Here is a 24,081-nt window from a genome sequence, read left to right on the forward strand (position 1 = left end):
GCGTCCTTTATGAACGAGATAAAGCGCCGCCGTTGAAGAGGGGTCGTCCTGCAGAGCTTCTCGAATACTAGCAGAAATCCCATACATCTGTCTGGGGCCATCAAAGGCTGGGCAGTTGCAGATAAAATGCTCAACTGTGTTACCCGTGTTACATACCACACATGTCCGATGGAAAGGATTTCCTTCGTAATTGTGGGATACTCTTGTGTGGCCGGTTCTCAACCGGGAAATTATTTTTTGGTCCTTCATTGACTTTAGGTCTGTCCAAGCATCAGTGCTTCGTTTGATTTTTCGCAGGTAGGCCCCTCGTGAGTTCGCCCACTCTGCCTGCCATGTCTGGCGTATGGTTGATTTCACCCACCGTCGAGTATCGGCAAGGAGCACCTTAGTGCTGTAACGAGGGCCAAAAGGGACGGATCCTGCTAGGAAGTCTGCGGTTGCATTACCAGGAACACCACTATGTCCTGGGACTTACATTATGGTGACATCGTTAGGAGCTTTTTTTTATTATCCCCTGGATCCACGGGTGACGGAGGGCTTCAGACTGGAGCGCTGTGAAGCAGCTCGCTGAATCGGTGATGATAACTTTTGGGCTAGTAGTAGGTGCAGTGACGACGTATAAAATAGCAGCTGCTTCGGCGGAGAAGGTTGGGCACTGTCCAGGGAGGCTGAGGCTGGTTGCTAGGTTTTCATCCGTTATACCTATTCCAACACCTCGTACGGAAAGCGATCCATCAGTGTATCGACGCTGGTGTGCTGAGTAGTCTTTCCGTAGAATCTCGGTGACGGTTTTTCGCAACCGAATGGATGAGTCTCCTGCTCTAAAGCTTGTCATTAAATTTAAGATTTGAGCTGCGCCAATCTCGCTCACCACACCAGGGTGTTTTGGCAATTGGTGGGAGATGCAAGCCGGTGGTGTTCTCTAGCAGACGGTCTGCTTCATCCATGAGGCGAGTTCTGCGGTTTCCCGCGGTTCTCTCTGCGATGGTGGCTGCTTTCGTGCAGAGGGTCACGGTGACGAGGAAGCGAAAAGGTAGGAGTCCGGCTTCCACACATGCAGCGTCGGCCGGAGTGGAAGGGAGGAGCCCCGAGACAATTCGTACATATCGGTTATAGATCAGGGATAGCGCGTCGATGAGGTTGTTCATAGCCAGATATGTGATTTCCAATCCGTAGAGCAGGCGACTGTCGATGATGGCAGCGGCTACACGGAATCGGATATTCCGGTTGTTGCTGTGATGTGGTCTCGATAGGGACCTCAATAAATTTAGGCGACTACGGCAGTTGGCTCTGACTCCTTCATAGTGGGGCTTGAAGGTCAGGCCTCGGTCGATGGTGACACCAAGGACTCTTGCTGTTTTACGGACGGGGATGGCTTGGTTGTTGATGTTGATCGGAGGCCCACTGACCCTGTGTCTGGATGAGCACACATGGCAACGGACACTTTTAGAAGCTGACATAGTGAAGCCGACGGAGAGTACCTCGACGGAAGAAAATCTCCCGAAACCAGTAACGTTACGCGTTGTTCATATTCCGTTGTTGGCCGATAGAGTTCCGAAGTCCACCCAGCGATTCCGGTTGGAGGATGGCTTCCGGTTCACTGGCGCTCTGACGACTCAAGTCGGTGATACCATCGTACTACTCAGAATAGCCCCCGACGGTGGATCTATCATACGCTGACGAAGATTTCCCCGGCAGCGGAAGATCTTCTGACCCGATGCTATGTGGGCGGATGCCATGGTCGGTCCTGCGATTCCGGTGGAGGGAAACTTCCGGTTCACAGGTGCCCGACAACCATTTTCCGGTGCTGTTCCGCGATCTACTCAGCTAGCCAGCTAGTCTCCGGCGGAGGATCTAGCCTACTGCGAGTAGGTGAACCAAGACAACAGAGTCGTTTCAGCTATGAATCGCCCAAGTGAGCTTGATTGGTGAGATCCCCTTGCGATGTGGCGAGCATTGAAGTCTCCCAGGAGCAAAATCGGACCTTCCGGCTGGTCGAACAATTCAGCCAGTGCAGACTGGCACTGAACTGAACTCGGCGGAATGTATATCGACACAACGGTTGCCTGCATCGGCACGTGAAAGGGAACAGCGACAAGATGTAGAGAGGTATCGATTTGCATGCGTTCGAAAGGTATGCCTTCCCGGATGACAAGGCCTACTCCGTGTTGCCAGAAGTTGGCGTTCCTTGACTCTAGCAGCAACGTGTAGTTTCTGCCAACGAAGTCTGGCGGTACAACAGTCTGGTTCAGCTTGGTCTCCTGGAAATTGCACATTCTTCTTGACTTGAGCTTGATATTCAGCTTGATTGGCTACCCGTGATTGCTACTTCAGTATAGCCAGATCAGCTACACTTACACAAGAAACCAACCAGATGACTGTTTGTCCCAAGTACTGGTGATCGTCTATATTTATTAGAAAACAATGGCGCCTTCTACGTCATATGCAGACCAATGAGGGGAAGGGGGATGAATAGATGTTGCATTTAGAACAGGCCTACAGTAGACCGGATATACCATGCATCTACGCCAGTTCATGCGGGAAGGTATAGGGGTAAGGGGTATTTTTTTATGGCCGAGAGGATTGCTTTTGGTTAGCAGACTGTATAAGTATCAGGCGTAAAAAAAGGATCTAGAGCAGAAGATAGAAGAAAGTGAAAGATACAACAACAAAGTAAGGGCCTGGGATTGAACCCATGATCTTTTTCTTATGATGCAGAAACGACAATTATTAAACCACCAATTCCGTATGTTGAGTATGTTGAAAATGGCATGCTTGTTATTAAACTAACATGTGAATAAATTATTGTTATTAAAAAAAATAATTACAAAAAACTCGTAGAGGCTAATAAACCTCTACGAGTTTTTTGTAATTATTTTTTTCTTCATATGATCGGAAACATGTTTTAGAATATTTGGGCGTAATTTATTGAATCTCTTTGCAATCTTTAACGTTTTAAGACATTAACAAATTATTTTGCTAGCTCTAAAAATATAATAACGGAAAAATATCACCGGGGTTTTGTTTCTAGAGGACATACACAACACTGAGAACCATAACAAGCTCGGCATAACTTTTCTAAGACAGTTGAATATGTCGTTAAATACTTTTCGACACAGTCCTTATGCTACTCAACGCTGCCGTTGTCTGTTTTAAATCCGCGTGTGCCCGGTGGAAAAGGTGTCATATTCCGCTACCCGCTTTGATGATATCTGGCCATTGTTGGCGCAAAAGCTCCAAGCACTCCCTAGTCGCACAATCTCAGCCCGAAACAGTGCTTGTTGCAGTTTTGTCTGACGATGAATGGAGGCGTCGTCGAGATGCGGGAGGATGCTTTTGTGTGGTGAATGAAGCAAAGGCACTGGTTTAATTTGCCATTGAAGACGCAGAATATCAGCTTCTAAAGTATTATGCACTAAGCTTTTGCAGCTATTAGACGAGAACCGGTTCCGGTTCATGACAGCTGGATTGGGCGTTCTGTTGAATGCTATTTATAATTAGAAGCCGAGAGTTTCAATATGAGCAGAAATAGAATATTCGATAATGTTAGTTTCTATAGCTCCCAAGCAGCACATATTGTTACAAGTAAGTAACAGCAACGACTACTTAACACATTCAATAGTTACAATAGGACACATTGTACCATGGAAACATACTGCTATTTAACCGAAAAAAGTCGAGCCTTATGTAACTTGTTGGTCGTTACATAAGAAGTTTACTGGCGACGGATATGCAATTTGTTGATTATGCATGGGTTTTCCTGCGACAAAATAATAGGAACGGCGTTGAACTTATTGTTTCATTCTGACAGTTTCGAAACCAAACAACCATTTTAGTATTGAATGTCAACAAATATTATGCCTATTATCTTGGAACGCGTAATTATTCACAAGTACATATTAAATTAAACATGCAACTTTAAATTTGTGGTGAAGTCAATCATTTTACTTGCTCAAAATTGACGCGCTCATGAAATATCTTATAATTTTGAATTGAATAATACATGATACGTGGATTGCTTAGATAATATGCCATTGTAAATATCATAAAAAATGGAAATTTAAACTGTTACTCAAATCAGTAGTGTTTCTCATTTGTATTTCATTGTTTGTGATTCCAAAATCACGTTTTCTCTTATCCCGCTGTTGGATTTTCTTGATTGCCTATCATAAACCGCCATTTAATTTCATCTGGCTGCAAATACACTTCCGAATAACTGTTTGAAAACTGCCAGTCTAAAATGATGACAACTATTAAAAAGTTGTTAGAAAGGCTGCATATTGTGAATCCATCAATTTTAATTCATCACTGGAAAAATATCTATGAAAACAATAACTGGTCATAATCTAGTCAAGTTCTTATTTAAAAATTCACGATACGTATGAACATTTTTGGTCTGTAGTGTTGACTACTGTGAGCAAGTTATTCGTTTGTTACACATCAGTTACCCAGAAATCTTATGTTATTTTGAAACTGATGTGTAACTATATTGAAACTGTCATTAAATTACACTGCTGTCAATAGGGGGAAGGGGTGTTAAAATGACCACCTTAAGGATATCGTCTTGCTTCTAATGGGAAAATGATGCATAAATCACTAAATAATGTGCAAAAATCCCCAAGCCAATTGATTGGAACCTTACAGAGGTATGAAAATTAAATGCTCCATCCAAGAAAGTACATGGTTTGTGACGTGCTCAAATGGCGCAAAAGAAGGCAAAATCAAGCGTGTGCTAGAAAAAGGGCACCAGTCCAATGATAGATTTCTCTTCATCGATCCTCTCTTCTGTGAATAAAGGTGACAAGATGCGGTTTTGTTAGCAATTTTTCAGGGGTCAAAATTCAGCAAGGCGGTTAGTGGTGCAGTAAACGTACGCACTCGATCATGCTTGCGTATAAAATGCAGGCGTTTGTGATGTTATTGTTAAATAATGCTGATGCGAAAAATGTACATTTGTAAGGTTCAAATTTGTGAGTTACTTCAGTGTGGCATTACGTTTGGTAGAGTTTGAATTCAACAGCGGTTTTGGTGTTATAAAATAGGAGGTGGGGGTTTAGCTCCCACGAGTTGATTAAAGTTTAGCACCTTCGATAAGTTTTTTAAGGACAAATTTAACACATTTTTTGCACGTAATACAAACTATGACCTGGAGAATACAATACAGTGAACACATTTTCATGAAAATATTCATGATTTTGAGCGAAAAACCTGAAAATTATCATGTTGATCCTGCCCCCGTAAACGAAACCTCGTCATCCCGTGGGGCTCAAAAATTGACGTTCCCTACAAAAGTAGTAAAGAGAACATTAAAAATACAACTCAATGTTCTGTGATATGTCTGCTCGCAAAATTTTCCCTAATTTATTATTTTTGTTTATTTATTTTATTTAGTTCTATCGCACAATATCAAAAATAGAGATGTTTATTAAATCCGCTTGAGCGGTAGAAAAACGGTGTTTCACGGCTTAAGGAGGATACTCGAGAACAGGTTAAATTAACCACCGCAGAAACAGCGGACTTTAAGAATTTCACTTTCAATATTCCCTAAATTTCGGAGCTGTGATAAAAGACGTCTAACACCTTTGATGTCTGGAATACAAGAGAGCGACCTACAGCCGTCGGATCTTTTATTTGACGTTTAAACTATAAATTTTTTTATGGAAATACACGTTCGCTGAACGGTAATGATTTCGATTACAAATTAATCCTATTTGTTTTATAGCAAATGCACTCAGAAAATAACCATATCGATGGATACATCAATCCTTCCCTTTTTAAGAAAAATGAACTAGGAAAACAGGAAATTAATATCTAATAACTTTTTCAATGATTCTTAGAACCGTAACCGTTATTCAAAAATTATAATACTTGAATTCACTTTTGAAATTATTTCTTCGCGTCCTTTTCGAACGCCGGGGCTGGCCATCGAGCGCCAAATTCATTTCCATCTTTCGTTTTCAATTCGGCTTAACTAAATTTGTTTTTCATGCGTTACAAGGTCTGTGTTCATTTCACCACCCTGTTCATTTTTTCACCTCTTCCCCTATGACACATTGCATACAACTTCATGTTGTTACACATAAGTGACTTAGCAATCTATATGTAACCTAATTTGTTATGTGTTTCTTTGCAACCACAAATTTAATTTCAACGTAATTTATTCATTTTGACAGCTCTAGGCTAAGTTACATGCGAGGAAAAATGCAACACCTATGTAATGTAAACAAAACGTAAGTTACAATGTAATAGCCTAGCAACCAAAATTGAAAACCGTCAACAAGACATGCTACAAATTATCTTAAATGCAACTGCAATGTAATTTGTTTTATTTTTCTAAAATATTGCATTTGTTACCAGTGCTACTTGGGTAAACTGCATGTCTGGAAAAAAACTAAAAAAAAAGCTGGGGTTCGTTTTGAAGATACGAGGCCTTCTGATGTTGTATATAAAACAGAGGCGTCGCATCCACATGTGCAACATGTGCACTGCACAGGTGGCAAATCGTTCATCATAACAACCTACAATTTCTACTATTATTGAAGAACGATTCTTTAATTCTCTCAATAAAATTTAGCCTATTTCAATTATCTTTATCATTGATCATCACAATTTTCACCTTTCAAAATATTTGTTGTTTTTTTTGCTATTCAAATTAAATGCAAATGCTGTTTGGTGCGGCGCGAGATCTGTGCCCTAATTTTCCCTACGCGCTCAGTGCCATGCATCGCACTACACAACACTTTGTTCCACGCTACACGTTGCTGCTGTAACGATGAAACCCAACGTGTGCACTCTCATCTGGAGACGCGTTGCCTTTCATCGTACACACAATCCTGTATATGTGGTAGAATGTTTTTTGCACTACAAATGCCAGTGTGTAAGTAGCCAAAGCGTCAACTCTGGCCGGTGCACAGTCTTGCCAGTCTTGTGCGAGCGTGCGGTGGGGAGACAAGAGACAAATCAATCCACGAGAGAGATCCATTTTGCTTGCTCTCTTTTTTCCTTCGCGCTTTCAACATCACCACGCTTGTGGTGTGGAGTACTGGCGTGATTTTTTAGACGGCTGCGGTAAGAAGTGTCTGTAAGTTTGAGACTCAGGGCCCGCGCGTTTTTTTGTACAATACTGGTTAAGAACCTCGCTTCCAGCATACAGTATTAGCACGGTGGTACTTGTGATGGTCAATCAGAAGACAATCAGAAAATGAATTCAAAAGCGGTCATGCCCTCCGTACCGTCATCGTCAGTATAACGCTTGTGGTGTGGTTTAAAAGCGAGCAATTTTCTTGATGCGTGCACCAAGTACACGAAGCGAACGATCTTGTATTAATTCTATGTAAAAATATGTGGGTTATGATCTAACTCTATATTGCAATATTAGTTAGAATCCAGTGCTTTATAAATCGAAACTGATGACCCGCATGATTTGAAATATTTTCATATGCAATTTTACAATTTCTCCATAATGATGACTAATTGTTAAAATTGAAAAAGTGAAACAATAAAACTAAACAACCCGATTAGCATATGCAATCATAAATATTTTTAATCAACTGAAAGACTAGAAAAAAAATATATTTGAAAACGAAGGTTAGTAAAGCTTGAATATACATTTTATTACCTTAGGAAAAATGGTTTGAATCCAAGGTGTACCTAATAATAACATATATAAAATGACACTAATGTTGTTTCCGTTTTTAGGAACTGGGTCGGTTATTAGCACATAAATAAACCAACGTCAAGCAAATTGTAGTTCGGTCGAACTTGAATCGGGTTGGGGTTGAAACTGTGGTTCAGAACAAGTTGCGCCAGTTCCAATCTAGGTTCAAAAACGAATTCGACATAAATTAGAAGTGCACAGGTTGATAATTAGGCCACGCGACGCCTCTGATATAAAATTTACAAGGTTTTTCATTTGCCGTTATAAAATAAAGAAATTCACAATTATAATCACATTGTATTCTAAAAGGCGAATGCTATTAAAATAATCAGAAGTTGTGTGAAATCATAATAACGTTCCATTCCACCTCTTCCCACCTCCCACCAGGAATGCGCAACATCGAGGAACTCCAAAGCTGTGCAGTGTTCGCTCGGGACCGCATCAACCCGTACCTGTTCAACTACGCCCTGTCGGTGGCGCTGCTGCACCGTCGGGACACCAAAAACCTTGACCTTCCGTCAGTGGTTGAGGTCTTCCCGGACAAGTACGTCGACTCGCGAGTTTTCGAACAGATCCGCGAGGAAGCCACGGTTGTCCCCGAGGGCATGCGTATGCCCATCGTCATCCCCAAGGACTTTACCGCTTCGGATCTGGACGAGGAGCACCGCCTGTGGTACTTCCGCGAGGACATCGGAGTCAACCTGCACCACTGGCACTGGCATCTGGTGTATCCGTTTGAGGCTTCGAATCGTGCGATCGTCGATAAGGACCGCCGCGGTGAACTGTTCTACTACATGCATTCCCAGTTGATCGCGCGGTACAACTTCGAGCGATTTTGCAATCGACTGCAGCGCGTCAAGCGGTTGAACAACCTCCGCGAGCCAATCGCTGAGGGATATTTCCCCAAGTTGGACTCCCTGGTGGCGTCCCGTACCTGGCCCGGTCGGGTGGACAACGCCGTAATCAAGGATCTCAACCGCGAGCTGGACCAGATCAAGCAGGACGTGTCGGATCTGGAACGCTGGATCGACCGTATCTACGAAGCCGTCCACCAGGGCTACGTGGTGGACGAATCCGGCAATCGCATCTTTCTGGACGAAGAAAAGGGCATCGACATCTTGGGTAACATCATCGAGTCGTCGATTTTGTCGCCCAATCGGCAGTTGTACGGAGACATGCATAACGTGGGTCACGTGTTCCTGTCGTACACTCACGATCCGGATCATCGACATCTGGAATCTTTTGGAGTGATGGGTGATGTAGCTACGGCTATGCGTGATCCAGTGTTCTACCGTTGGCACTCGTTCATTGATGACATCTTCCAGGAGCACAAGATTAAACTGCCGGCGTACACCAAGAGTCAGGTAAGTGGGAGAAGAAATAGATTTTAGCGAGGTAAATGTCAGAAAGATTTTATTTTTGTGACAGCTCACCTACGAAGGTATATCCGTAACGGGTATCATCGTCCAATCGGAAGGAGCCCCGGTCAATACTCTGCACACATACTGGCAGCAGTCCGATGTGGATTTGTCGCGTGGAATGGATTTTGTCCCACGGGGTAACGTGTTTGCAAGGTAAGTTGTGCGAGGATCGAAGGGATAGAGGGCTAATGAGAATCAAATTGAAATCAGATGATATGGATGGATAGGCAAATTAATTGCGGTATACATGAGTTAATATGTCCGTTTTCCAGGTGGATAATTAACGCCTGATAATTAAAATTAACAAGATATCAAGCCAAACCAGCCGCTGATCATTATTATTTCAACAGTATTCAGTTATTATCTAACCAGGGGTGCATATACCATTCTGGATCACCTAGTCTACTTATTATTCAAATTAAGTGTATAAAGCTTATAATTCAATCGAATAAGTAATTAACGAAAACATCCATCCTGGTAATTAACGAAAACATCCATCCTGATGGAGTCTGAAGCCGTGCAATTGCTGAGTTCCCAGATCCCATAACCCCTAATTTATGCGAAGCATCGTGCTTCATTGTCATGTCCGAGATTATCTCTTTATCCTGGCACAAGCACAATCAAACATCTATCAGGCACGATGTCACGCCATCTGACGTCTCTCCGAGCTCGAAACATATTGGTCATTTGTCTAACCAGCAACCATTACAGGCGATAACTATAGATTACAAGGCCCGGCCGAATTTGATTGGACGAATTGATATCGTCCCGTGTGTGTCGATACCAATTATAACGCAATTAAACATCGAAAATGGTTTGACGACAAATGTATCGGTTCCAGTCATCAGCTTTTGTTCTCACTCAACACAATCAATCCCGTCAACGAATTTGTTTCTTTGTTTTAGTACATGATATGAAATCCTGAGGACAGTACACAGAATTAATGTGATGGGGATGCTCAAAATACAACTATGGATTTAAAACGTTAAGGTTCGAACACACATGAAAAGTATATTTTGATATTGATAATATATTTTTGCAATTCCGTTGCAAATCAATCAACTTTTCATTGAGAAGTTGATCATCATAACGGCCTACTTTTCCTACTAAAAAAAAAACAATGCTGAAAAGTGCTACTTTTCAGCACTCTTTTCGGTGCTGAAGAGTAGCACTTTTCAGTACTGTTTTGGTAGGCATCAACCGAACAACCCTGTCACTTCATGCTATTAGTGCTTAATTGCACGGCGTGCGAGTCGAGACGAGTCGTTCTCACCTCGGGTGATGTGAGGCGACTAATGTTAATCCAATGGGAGCGAGTCGACAATTGTCCCTCATTCGACATGCCGCGCAGAATAAGCATATTTGCATCTGTTTCTAGGTCCGTTGTGCGATTTGATTCCGACAGGGGCTGATTATTAATCACGTGACCAGTTTTTTTTTTTTTGGGATTCCAGGCCACCCCCCTCCCTCCTCGTGGTAATTTGTCCATACACAAATTTATAAAATTCGTATGGACCGTGATCATTGGCCAGACCCTCCCTCTCCTCATGAATGCTGTGCTGTCTTACCTGATATCGGTGGGAGCGTGAAAACTTGTGACATTCATGGGTAGAGGTACTACTGTATCGGCGAGCCTCGTTGGATAAATGTACAACTCGTGCTGAAAAAATCATCATTTTGCAACTTGTTGCCTAAATAACTATTTTACTGCTACAAAACTCGTGAAAACATATTCAACCAGTGCAAACGGGTTCTTTTCTATCGCACGTTTCTAACCTTTAAAATATTGGCTAAAAAAATCGTCATTTAATTGTGTCGTGACCGAAAATTTCATTCCCTGGTCTAGAGCTTATCGGGATTATTTTGAGATTTTCCAGGAATCACTTTCAGACGTTTTATTGAATTCTACGTAAAATTCAGCACATTTTTGCCTCCAGTCAGTTTCATAGATGTTTTCCTAGAAATAAAGCCCTAAAACCTAAACCCTTAGTACCTAACGCTTAATTTCAGACCAAAAACGCATGCTTACTGAACTTTTAAATACTTTTCGTTGGGTTCTGTCGTTTCTTTCCGGGAAGAAGAGAACAACCCCACTGTCATTGTGAATCATATTATTTATAACATTTGTAGCAGATTCATTTTTCCTGTTTTTCCTTCCATAACAAGCTGCTGTTCGGTTTTCCGATCTGGAACGCTTGTATCGGACAGAAATGGAAACCAATCATGCGGAAAATGCAAATATGTTCTTGTCGCCCAACCAACCAACCGGTTCGGTGTCGATTGGGTGGGCGTTGCGTAAATTAATTATTCGGTCACAACAAAGGGTGGGGATTCGGTTGCTACGTATGTGTGTACCGTAATCCGGGGTAACATTGATCAGTTCTATTGATGTTAATTTAAAATCTTAATTAAATGAACTCAAATGGCATTCAGCGCTAGTAACTATATACCGTATTTTGTTTCCTGAAAGTTTTAAGCATGTTTAAAATATGTTTTATGTGAATTTTGATTTCGCTGATATGGGGTAACATTGATCACCCAGACAACCAAAATGTACGTATAACGAAATCACCTGGAGGCTTTGTATGTGCAACATTTCACTTATAAGATGTCGCGAAAAGGCCTTCTACGTACTAAAGTGGAGGCGATATGCGTGCATATATTATGTGATGAATAATAACATACAATGCGAGTGTATAAATATTCCACCGAACTAACCTGTGATCTTATGCGACTTAACTTATGTACGAGTGTACGGGACGAAACAAAATGTACAAATGAACTCAGAAAAGAAGTGTTTTATGCGAGGAAGCTCATTAATCTGACGAGTTTATCAACGGTGTTTTGCGAGTTTGATGTAATTAGTATGAATAAACGAGTTGTAACATGAACTTTCATGCGATTTCTGGTTGTCTGGGCACTCATATAAACAGTAATCAGTAATATTATAATAACTTACTTAAAATCATTACCCTGAGACTAAATATGAAGGCCAAACTCTTACAAGTCATTCACTTTTCGAGTTTTTTAATTAAAAACGCCTTGAATGATGATTCGAACTTACTAGGAGTGACATTCCAATCAATCCGTTCGCTGATTAATGTTACCCCTTTTTACGACATTAATCTATAGCTCTCGTACGAGGAAATATATTTTGGGGCCCCATTTCGTGGTTGGGCGTACGAGCCAGAGATATCGCCGGAGTACGCGAGGCATCCCCGGAGGGAACGACAAAGCGAGCAAATTTACACAACCTTCCGAGAAGCTGATTAAAATATTTGTTAGAAAAAAATATGTCATTTACTGCTATGGCTGGTTGGCTGTTTACAGCTAGGTTGAAGTTGAGTTGAATTGATGAGGCTGTTTTTTTTTCTAAACATGTTGTTTCAGTCTGGTACAAAGCAGAAAGGAACCCTTTGAATCGTGATTGATGGAATGAATAGTAAAAAAGCTTTAATTACTAAATCAAACAAATAGTCATTGATATTAGTTAGTGATTCAATGCTCTGTATCCTTAAATTCATATGTTCTTATCGGTTGGAATTTTAAAAATGACCTACAAATAATCTGAAATTTTTGCTTGGAGCATTTAATAAGTAAGTAAGCATTTTTTTTTTTTTTTTTTTACTTATCTCGTTTATTTGGTAGGCTCGGGCGCCATAGGGCATAACAGAGCCGAAATTATTCAATCTTTTACATTTATTTTTTTTTTTTAAATATTATATTTTGTAATTACTTTAAAACTATGTTAGTTTGGGTAACCGAAGTACTCGCGGTTGATTCGAGGTTAGGGATTACATTTGAACAATAGGAAAGGAAAGGATTTCTTAGGGTTTCTGTTGTACTTTTATAGTGATACTTAAACTACTTAGACTACTAGCTTGATAAGGTTCGATGGGACAGGTTGTCCAGAACTGTAACGAAACTAAAAAACGTATTAAACGGGGGAGACAGCGACAAGACGAGGACAATTTGAACGGGAAAACGATAGACAGGGGGACGAACGACAATCAAACTCTGACATCAATACGTTTCAAAAACATATAGATCGCATTCATGTATTCTAAATCAAGGCTCGCCAACACTTCCCTAACAGGTTTCTGTTGTTTTCCTCGGACCCGGAGTGTTTCAGTCAGTTCAGATCTGATGCCACGGTGCTCATCGCATCTCCATACGACATGTTCAATATCCTGGTAAGCCTCGCCGCAAACACAGAGATTGCTTTCCGAGAGCCCAATACGGTAGGTATGCGCGTTTAACGAATAGTGATTGGACATAAGCCGACACATAACACGAATGAAATCACGACTCATGTCCAATCCCTTAAACCATGGATTTTTCGACACCTGTGGAAATATGGAGTGCAGCCATCTACCCATTTCTCCGTCTCTCCATTTCTGTTGCCAGCTGATCAAGGTCTCCTGACGGGCCAATGCAAAAAATTCATCGAAGGTGATTTGACGCTCGTAAACATCACCTTCTATTGCGCCCACCTTAGCCAGAGAGTCCGCTTTCTCATTGCCCGGAATGGAGCAATGAGAAGGGACCCAAGCCAGGGTAATAGTGTATGAGCGATTTGACAATGCACTCAATGCTTGGCGTATTCCATTCAGGAAGTACGCTGAGTGCTTTACCGGTTTCATTGACCGGACAGCCTCCAGAGAACTTAGACTGTCGGTAAAAATGAAGAAATGCTCGGGTGGAAGAGAACTGATGTACTCTAAGGTGTAATGTATAGCTGCTAGTTCAGCAACATATACAGAACATGGCTTTTGAAGCATGAAGGAGGCGCTATGGGAAATGTTGTAAACACCGAAACCAGTGATATCGTCCATTTTTGATCCATCAGTGAAAAACTGTCGGTCCTCGCTGACATGCCCGAATTTACTTGCAAACATGGGAGGGATAAACTTTGAACGTAAATGATCTGGTATTCCATGGATCTCTTGCTTCATGGACAGATCGAAAACTACAGAGGAACGGTCGAAGTCAGGGAAGTCACCTCGAGTGGTATTAACCGAAGATGGACTGACCTCCAGCGTCATGTACCAGTAGTACACACTCATGAAACGAGTTTGAGGGTTATGTTCAAGCAGCTTTTCGTAGTTTTCAATAACCAATGGATTGAGAACCTCACAACGGATGAGGAACCTGAGTGTTAACTCCGCGAAACGATCTGTCAGGGGCTGTACTCCTGCAAGTACCTCTAAACTCATTGTGTGAGTCGAGTTCATGCAGCCTAGCGCGATGCGAAGACAGCGGTACTGAATCCGCTGTATCTTCAGCATATGTGTTTTCGCCGCGGATTGAAAGCAAAAGCTACCGTACTCTAAGACCGACAAGATGGTTGTTTGGTACAGCTTGATCAGATCTTCCGGATGGGCTCCCCACCATGTTCCGGTTATAGTTCGCATGAAGTTGATTCTTTTTTGGCATTTCTGTGTCAGATACACAATGTGCTTCCCCCAGGTGCATTTGGAGTCGAACCAGACCCCGAGATATTTAGAAGACATGCTATGAGAGATTGTCTTACCCATGAGTGTAAGTGGAAACTTAGCAGGTTTGTGTTTTTTAGAAAAGACAACCATCTCAGTTTTCTCCGGAGAGAATTCGATACCCAGCTTTAAGGCCCAAGTAGACAAATTGTCTAGAGTATCCTGTAAAGGTCCTTGCAGCTCGGCTGCGGTTGGTCCTGTGACAGAAACAACACAGTCGTCTGCAAGCTGTCTTAACGAACAATTTTCCATGAGACAACCATCGATGTCCCTCACGTAAAAATTATAAAGCAGGGGACTCAGACATGAGCCCTGGGGGAGACCCATGTAGCTTATTCGTGAAACTGTCAAGTCGCCATGAGCAAAACTCATATGCTTCTCTGACAACAAATTGTACAAAAAATTATTCAAAATTGATGAAAGGCCACTTGCGTGGAGTTTGTCTGAAAGGATATCAACACAAACTGAGTCAAAAGCACCCTTAATATCCAAAAATACTGAACCCATCTGCTCTTTTTGAGCAAAGGCAAGCTGAATTTCTGAAGAAAGTAGCGCAAGACAGTCGTTCGTTCCTTTGCCTCTGCGAAAACCAAACTGCGTATCTGACAGCAAGCCACTCGATTCAACCCATTTATCCAGTCGAAAGAGAATCATCTTCTCTAACAACTTGCGAAGACATGACAACATTGCGATTGGACGGTACGAATTATGATCCGACGCTGGTTTCCCAGGTTTTTGGATAGCTATCACCCTCACCTGCCTCCAATCATCCGGAATAATGTTACACTCCAGAAACTGATTAAACAAGTTCAATAAGCGCCTCTTCGCGACGTCAGGGAGGTTCTTAAGCAAATTGAACTTTATTCGATCCATTCCTGGAGCGGAATTATTACATGAAAGGAGGGCAAGTGAGAATTCAACCATCGAAAACGGTCTATCCATGACATCCCTATCATCTGGAGGGGCTCGACGAACGCGATCTACTGGAACTGAATCCGGACAAACTTTCTTGGCGAAATCGATAATCCACCGCGGACTGCTCTCTCGATCTTCATTAATCGACGACGCGTTACGCATTCTTTTTCCGACGGTCCAAAGCGTTCTTAACGAGGTCTCGCGTGATAATCCTTCCACGAAATGGCGCCAATAACCACTTTTCTTCGCTTTGACCAAGTTTTTAAACTTACGTTCAAGGGAAGAATAGTGCTCATAGTTGTGAATTGTACCACGTTTCCGGAAAATTTTAAACGCGGCGGATTTCTCGCGATAGAGTTCCGTACATTCGTCATCCCACCACGGATTGGGAGGTTTTTTACGAATCGACGGACCTAGCACAGGACGACGTTGTGCTTGAAGCGCGCTGTTGAGAATCAACTCGGATAAAAATCGATACTCTTCCAACGGAGGAAGAACTTGTACCGCATGTTCTCCATCAATGATTGTTTCAGCGTACTTTCCCCAGTCAATGTGTTTCGTGAGGTCGTATGCAAGATCAATGGATGAAGGCTGATGTGTTCCATTAGTAATTGACACTACGATCGGCAAGTGATCACTACCATGGGGATCCTGGATTACCCTCCATGAACAATCCAGTGATAGTGAGCTCGAACATATGGAGAGGTCTAAACGGCTATCCCTTGAACTTCCATCTTGCGCTGGAGGTGCAACTCGCGTAACTTCCCCAGTGTTTAGAATTGTCATATTGAAGTCGTCACAAAGGTCATATATCAACGTTGATCGGTGGTCGTCATACAGTTCCCCCCAGCCTGTTCCGTGGGAGTTGAAGTCCCCCATGAGCAACCGTGGCTCAGGCATAACTGAGCAGATGTGAGAAAGATCTCTGCGAGAGATCGCAGTTCTCGGCGGAAGATATATGGAGGCGACACTGAGGCTTTTGCCTCGGATAGTCACCTGACATGCAACGACTTCAATGCCTGTCATCGGTGGCAGATCGACTCGGTAGAACGAGTGATGCTTTTTGATCCCTAAAAGCACCCCTCCATACGAGTCGGGACGATCCAGGCGAATAATATTAAAATCATGGAAAGGAAGGGTCGCATCAGGTGTTAGCCATGTTTCTGACAACGCAAAAACATCGCACTGCAAATTACTAACTAAAAATTTAAAACTATCTAATTTAGGCATAATACTACGACAGTTCCAGTGTAGAACAGAAATCACATCTTCGACCTCGGTGGATAAATTATCCATCAAAAGATATGATCGTTGCAAGGAGGGGCATTGTTGAAGCAAGTTGCTTCAAAAGAGGAGTCACACAAGGAAGAAGACCGTTAACAATGTTCTTCACTAGGTCGGAAGCATTGAAGAAATTGAGGATGATATCCACGATGCCAGAGAGCGTGAACATTGCAGCACCCTGAGATTGCTCCTGATGCTCCATATGTGGGCTTTCTGGCTGAGAAGTCTGAAAAGTTGGGACATCTGGGATTTTTGATGTGCCCGGTAGCGATGGAAAGTCTCTTTCCTCTTGGAGTTTGTATCCAGGAGGTGAATACTTGGAGACTTTCTCGGCAGGCTTAGAATTTTTCATGGTTGGTGGGTGGTCACTGCTAGACAGATTACGAGGCTTTTTTGTGGGTCTCTGGAGCCTCACACGCTTCCTCGTTGTACCCTTGAAAACGAAGGGAACCCCTTCACCAACCTCAGAGTCAGAGCCCTGATCATCAAGAGGCAGAGAAGAGTAGATGTTCCGAGAATCAGCAGACGGAGCAGCCTTTTTTAGTATCTCAGCGAAGCTTCGCCGAGAGCGCTGCACTAAAGACCGTCGCTGATGTTGCTGCCGGCGTACGTACGTCGGGCAGTTTTCGAGAGCATGTGGAGGCCCTTCATTGCAATAAACGCATTTTGGAGGCGCACTGCAGGCACCATCCACATGTCTCTCCCCGCAAGAAGCACAGCGGGGTTTATTGCAGCAATACTGGGCAGTGTGGCCCAGCTGCTTACAATTGGTGCAATTCATTACCTTCGGTACGTACAACCGAACAGGTAGTCGAAGTTTGCCGATTACGACGAAATCCGGCAAAGCAGATCCGGAGAAGGTCACACAGAAGGAGTCTGAATTAGAATACACCTTCTTCTCTCCCACCAGAGACACCGAGTGTAATTGCTTGCACTCCAGTATTGGGACTGCCGGAAGAGAAGGGTTTTTGAAACGACCACAACCCTGCATCAACTCTTCGCAGGTCATACTTCCTTCGGTGACAACTCCCGCGATCTCGACCCGATGGCTTGGCAGATAAACATGGTACTCTCGTGTAAAGAGCTCATAGGCCACAATCTCATTGGCCTGTTTACGGTCACTGACGGTGACGCGAAGCTTACCGGTACCTACTGTGTCAATGGAGACAACGGTAGAAAACCGCTTAGTCAGATCCTTACTGATCTGACTAGTATTCAACCGTTTGCCTTTGGGTCGGAAAAAAACAACATACGGCCCGCTAGAGTCGGGCGGGTAGGCCTTGAGGCGGGGGCACGTTGGAGATGGTACATTACTGGTGTCCATTTGAGATGCACCAGATTGAGGAGGCACACAAGTATTAGGCGCATAGTTTGTGTTCTGTTGGCTCAACACATTCGGATCCAACAGCAACGACTCTGTGAGGGGATACGATGTACCCCCGCCATCGTTACTTTCGCCCATTGCAGTAGCTCAACACCGCAAAGGGTACACAAATAAATTTAACTAACACTAATCGCAGGAATGATAATTGAACCAAATTGTAAAAGAGAAAAAAAAAAAAAAACAAGCACACACAAGGGAAAGGGAGAAGAAAAAAAAAACTGCAAAAAATCTAATCAATTGAGACGGAGGAGGGGGGAACAACGAAGGTTACTTATCTTTTTACTCTCTACGCAGGCGTCGTCGATGCGATGAGCGCTACTATGTTGAATGTATTGTTGTTGCTCTCTGCCTTTCTCTCTGCCAACAAACAACCACTGACGTCGACCAACGATACGAGCGCACGGCGCGGGGAACAGCCGCCGTCCACGCGGTACGCGCTGCTGGTATCGAACAAACCACTACAGGCGTCGATTACGATGCACGATCACTCACTAGGTCAAACACGTGGCGTGGTGAGCCGCAGTAAATGATGCACGGATGACGAAAACCACGTCGTCTCGCGTGGCTGATTCAGCACCAAAACTTGATTGGCCAAAAGAATACCGCTTCCAATCTGAACTTAGGCTTCTCACTGCACAGAAAATAACTTTGCACCTCGAAAAAAAAAAACCACGATTGGGAAAAAAAACCGAGAGAGAACCGGGAACAACGAGAACTGTCGACTGTCTCGCACGGTAGCTCGACAAAGAATGAAGTAAGCATTTAAAAGGTTTAAAATGATTAAGTGTAGTGAAATATTGTTGTCTAATATAGAGGTTTTTGCCAGCCTAAGAGAAAATATCAATAAAAAATATATGGGAGGCCGTAATTATACAACAAATATGTCAAATGCAAGCTTTCAATCCATATTATGCATGTAAAATATTGACACTAAGCCCAACCCATTTTTTCGCTTTGAAAATCTTGTTGGTTAATATAGGCCACCTTCGATTTGCCAAACTTCGATTCCTAAATTGGCAAATCGCATTGATTTGTAATGAAAGTGGCCAAATTAAGAGTACCCTGGCAAAGTAAGGTGTATGGGAGTTAAAATTAGAAGGAAAATTAATTGTTTTTCTTATGTTTTGAATTAATTTGGACGTGTAAATGAATGTGTATACACCACTATGGCTACAATTGGCGTATGGCCAAAACCGGTGCTTCTACCCTACTATATTTTCTCCCTTGCTACTACACTCGGTTCTCAAGTTTGACAGATCGCAGTACACTTTTCACAACATGAGCCTCTATACATACGTGCCATGAATTATTTTGTTCTTTTGACTTTAACTGTGCGCCGTGTGTAGGTGCTGTCTCGATCTCTTTCACGGGCAACTTGAAAACAGGGCGCACTGTAAAAGTCAAATGTTTTATAGCATGCATAGGCTTATTCTAGACTTTGATGTGCCATAAAATTTTGAGCAACTTCAAAGAAACTTGAAGGTCAGTGTTATGGCATCCACCATAACGTCAAAAAAACATAATAAAGGCAAAATATAAAAGTTCCTCTAAATTGCTAAGAGTAAAGATTAAGAGAACAAAACAGTGCACTATGGACCAGGGACGCAATCTGGCGGGACAAAATGATTAATTTGGTAACGATGCGTTTCCGGCATTTGGTGTCTTTGGCAAAGTTTTATGTAACAACGAGGACCATCTACTGACATAAACGTTTTCCGGTTATTGACAAAAATAGAGAAAACTAGATAAAAACCATTTTTTCACCGATTTTGGAATTTTTCCCAAGAACCATGTCATATAATATTTTTAACTGATAAATATAAAACAAACTCAAGCTCTGGTGAAAAAAAAAAACAATAATACGACGCATAAAAATTGAGAAATCCGCGTAGCTTTGACATGTGTTGTGCGACAGTTTTGATTTTTTTTTCCAATCTGGTAATAATTACACTGTTGGACAAAAAAAGTCGATCTGAATGCACAGAGACCGGACACCCCGGGCTTGAAAGTATAAAAATAAACAAAAATAATGGCGTTTTCAGAATGTTCGTCTCTGCCCCAGGTCATTTTTAAAGTATACTTGAACTTTTTGCATTTTTTATTTAAAAATCTAATCTAATCATTAAATCGACACAGTGTTTTATATTCAGGACAGCGGAATTCATGTGCCACATAATGTTTTCAACTTTAAATATAATATGAAGAGTTGTAATAAGATTTGCAGGGAGCCCTCCCCCCTATTTTTGTACCCTCCCCATTTTTGAAGTATCGCAAATGATGGAATATTTGATGTACAGGAGGTTGTCAAAATAACTGGGACTTGCAAAAATTGGGCCAACTTTGGAATGCTGTAACTTTGACAAAAATTGACCGATTTCAATTCTTTAAGAAGTAATGGACGGGTCAACTAATCTAGTTTTGAGGTGCATCCACGGAGATGAACTATGACCACCGGATACCGGTGATAATCCGGATTTCCGGAAGCATGTCTTATGCAGTAAAATTATGACGTGTTTTTAGCAAAGGTCTCGGCTAAAAAATCGAAATTTTACTACACATGAAGATAGAAGATCAAATTCTGAAGGGATTGGTGCACCAAGTATTAAGATCGGTTCAGAAACAACCAAGATATGGCCATTTCCCCGGAATCGGTGCCGGTAGTGGATCCGAATTGGGATCAAACAATTTATTCACTCAAAATATGTCGCGCAATATTGTTTTCTCCCTAGCTCATCATAAAATACCCTATTATAAATTGAAAATGAGTCTTGTACAGATTTGGCCACTCATGGCGCCGCCAAGTGCCCCGGGGGAACCTTGCATAGGGGACATTTCGATTTTGACACCAAAGCATATCATGCGACGGCTCATTCTTCATGTCTTGTCGTAAATAGGGCAACTGTAGACTCAAAATGGATAGTTGACTACAGTGACTACTTCCGGGACCACCGGATGTCCCCGAGGGAATCTGCAATTAGGGACAATTGAAATTGAACTCCAATACATATCGCGCGACGGTTCATTTTTCATGTCTCGTGCTAAATAAGGCTATTGTAGACCTAAAGTGGATAATTGACTACAGTGGCCACTTTTGGGACCACATACTGTTGGCGTAGCTTAGAGGATTAAAACACAGTCCTGTAGTTGCCAAACCTGGCAGCTTCAAAGCTGCAAATATATTTACTTCATTTTATAACTATTATTTCATGGAGTGCAGATTACTTACATTTATGTGTACTTTTAGTTCTTAACCTGCGCCAACTAATTCTTTTAAACTAATTAAACTATTTCTCTTTACTACAGAGAGCTCATTTGGTGTACATACTACGTAACCAACAGAATGCAAACTAACTGCGAATGCATGAGCTGTGTCAATACTTTTGACAAATGTTTCGATTGTGAACTATTATCAACCAAATACAATGAAAGATTCATCTTCGGTATACATGTAAACGTAGATAGAGATAGCTGAATTCGGTTGCTTCACCACTTCTATCTATTGCGCACAGTGGTTGCGGCAACACATACAAAAAGCGTTACGAGGGTGTGGGTTAATTGATTGGTTATAAATTACTATTTCCGGTGTTATGAAACTTGACAATGAATCCGCTATCGGAAAATATGGAAGAAGATTGTTATCATGGACATTATTAGCATACTTAAGTCCAGTTCAATCCATTTTTCTAAGTATCCATTTATATTTGCGATGATCAAGTGTTACTTATTTCTAGAGATGTTTAGTTTGATTTTTTGTTATATTTTTCTTACATGATTGCGTTAATTCTAAAGAAGGGAAATCTTCCATGTTATTATTAGTACTTATAATGTAAATGATTAACTTGAAGACAACAATCTAGAGTCATATCAAAAATTCAAAGTATGATAGATAACATTATCTTCAACAATAATATTCTGGTAGTGGGACGCCAATAGAAGCTTTACATTCCTTCTTCGAATCTGCTCATCAATTTAGTGTGATGAAAACAGTTCCTTTGCATCTTCTACCAACAATTTTCGATGATTTTCAAACAGTTTTAATCAGCCACATATGCCAAAAGCACTTTGAAAATATTTGAAATTCGACGAACTGAAAGCTAAACTTCGATCTCAATTTAATAGCTCAAATTTAACATAGCATAGTATTCAGCATTTAGCATGGCGTGCATTTTTAAGGAAATATTTACACTTGCAATTCCAATAACTATTAGAACAGAAAAATCAACAAAACAGCATAATATTGAAAGAAGGTCCAATTTTTACAGTCATTAGATTGATCATATAAGTATAAAGAATAGCCTATGATTCAAAATGTATGATGGAAGTAGCAATAGTGACATAAATTTTTGAATAAGTATGTCTCGAAAGAACAGTTTAATTACAAAAAGAAGAAAAAAATTCTGATTAAAACATTAGCAGCACTAACTCCAACAATTTTCTCGACAATATAACTAAAAAGAACAGCCTTCAATTTAAAGAAGGAATAATCTCTGATGAAAAATTTGCTAATGTGTTCAACCAAGCTCAAAAGATGAGCAGCAGTTACAGCGTCGTTCATATTCTTGGCATTACGCCCCAACCCAAGCTCTTAGCTTAGTATTCTAGGAGTACTTCCACCATTATCAACCAAATGTTTGCTATGCCAAAGTGGCCATTTTGCATTACTATTTGTGCACGATACATGAGCACGTTTATACTTTACGCCTAGGATCCTGGATCGACTTGAAACCGAACTAAGATACCTTCAGAATGACTTCACTCTATGGTCACAGAAGTTACCACAAAGCTAATTAGGGCAATTACCAGCACTTTCATGCTAATCATTTATTCAAGTTTTGTCCTAGAAATTGACCGCAAAGGATTAACAACTATGGGACGACTGCAAGTAAATCGTATTTCAAAGGACACACTTTTGTTCTTTGAAGCCCTCCACAATCACCAAAAAAGTCAGCTCACTTTTCACACAAACAATTTCAATTTTTTTATTTGGGGAATTATGCCTATCGTCCATTATGCCTAATGTCCATTATGCCAAACATCTATTATGCCAAACGTCCTTTATGCCTATCGTATTTATGCCTTTCGTACTTATGCCTAACGTCCTTATGCCTAACGTCGTGCACCCGGTGTAATAATATTTGGAAATCAAAGTTTGTGGGTGGTTAGTATGTTCTACTTACTCTTTTTTCATTGCTGAAAGTGAGTAAATTCGATATCGATATCGAAGCTACACAATTTTGTAACTTTACCATCGTTCGGATCGATTTTGATTAAATTTTGAGAAAAAAAATCACAAGTGAGTTTTATTTTTGCTTTAAATTCAGTGACCGATTCATATTTGGTACAAATTTGTTATGGTACCTGGGGTATTTTAAAATTAAAATGTGGCGGTAATGTAAAAAAAAGTTATGACAAATATTTTAAATTCATTGTAAATTGATCTGCTTGACAGAATGTGCCACCTGTTTCATATTGAAGATTATTGCATTCAAATGGTCAATTTTAGAAGAAAGTAATCATTTTTTCAAGCCATCATATAGTAACGGCAGGAAAGGTTCAAGAATTAGCCATCTAGAACTCTATCGGAATCTGTCATCGAGTGTTCGAGAATGGTCAGAACCACTCGATATAAAATCACTTCTTGGCATTTTTCACCAATGAACTTCGAGCCAAGACAATAAGAATGAATGTTCAAATACATCAAATGTAGGGTAGATCCCCCAGTATTGGACACTTAAGTCACATAATTTATAATTAAAAATATACTGGTTTTATGTGATCTTGCTACCTATTTATGCAAAGTATTATCCTTTTTGTAGCGTACACAAATAAATTTAAAAATATGAATATGAATTATTTATCTATTTATATACTAGTCGTTCCGGCAAACTTCGTCTTGCCATCAAGTAGGCTGTTGAAAACCGCTAT

The 24,081-nt window shown here is 41.3% G+C and overlaps 2 protein-coding genes across 2 annotated transcripts in view; one reads left to right on the forward strand and one right to left on the reverse strand.

Moving 5' to 3' along the window:
* LOC23687834 (tachykinin-like peptides receptor 86C) overlaps positions 1-24,081 on the reverse strand; it is a 468,956-nt gene that overhangs the window by 242,261 nt on the left and 202,614 nt on the right. The gene's annotated exons all lie outside the window — the stretch shown is intronic.
* The window catches only part of LOC5564622 (phenoloxidase 2), a 69,475-nt gene that overhangs the window by 33,832 nt on the left and 11,562 nt on the right, over positions 1-24,081 (forward strand). The window contains exons 2-3 of the mRNA XM_001648918.2: positions 8,045-9,021; positions 9,086-9,231. Coding sequence (XP_001648968.1) covers positions 8,045-9,021; positions 9,086-9,231 — 1,123 coding nt within the window. The remainder of the gene's footprint in view (positions 1-8,044; positions 9,022-9,085; positions 9,232-24,081) is intronic.

Source organism: Aedes aegypti, chromosome 1 (assembly GCF_002204515.2).
Source record: "Aedes aegypti strain LVP_AGWG chromosome 1, AaegL5.0 Primary Assembly, whole genome shotgun sequence".
In the NCBI taxonomy this organism is placed as follows: domain Eukaryota; kingdom Metazoa; phylum Arthropoda; class Insecta; order Diptera; family Culicidae; genus Aedes; species Aedes aegypti.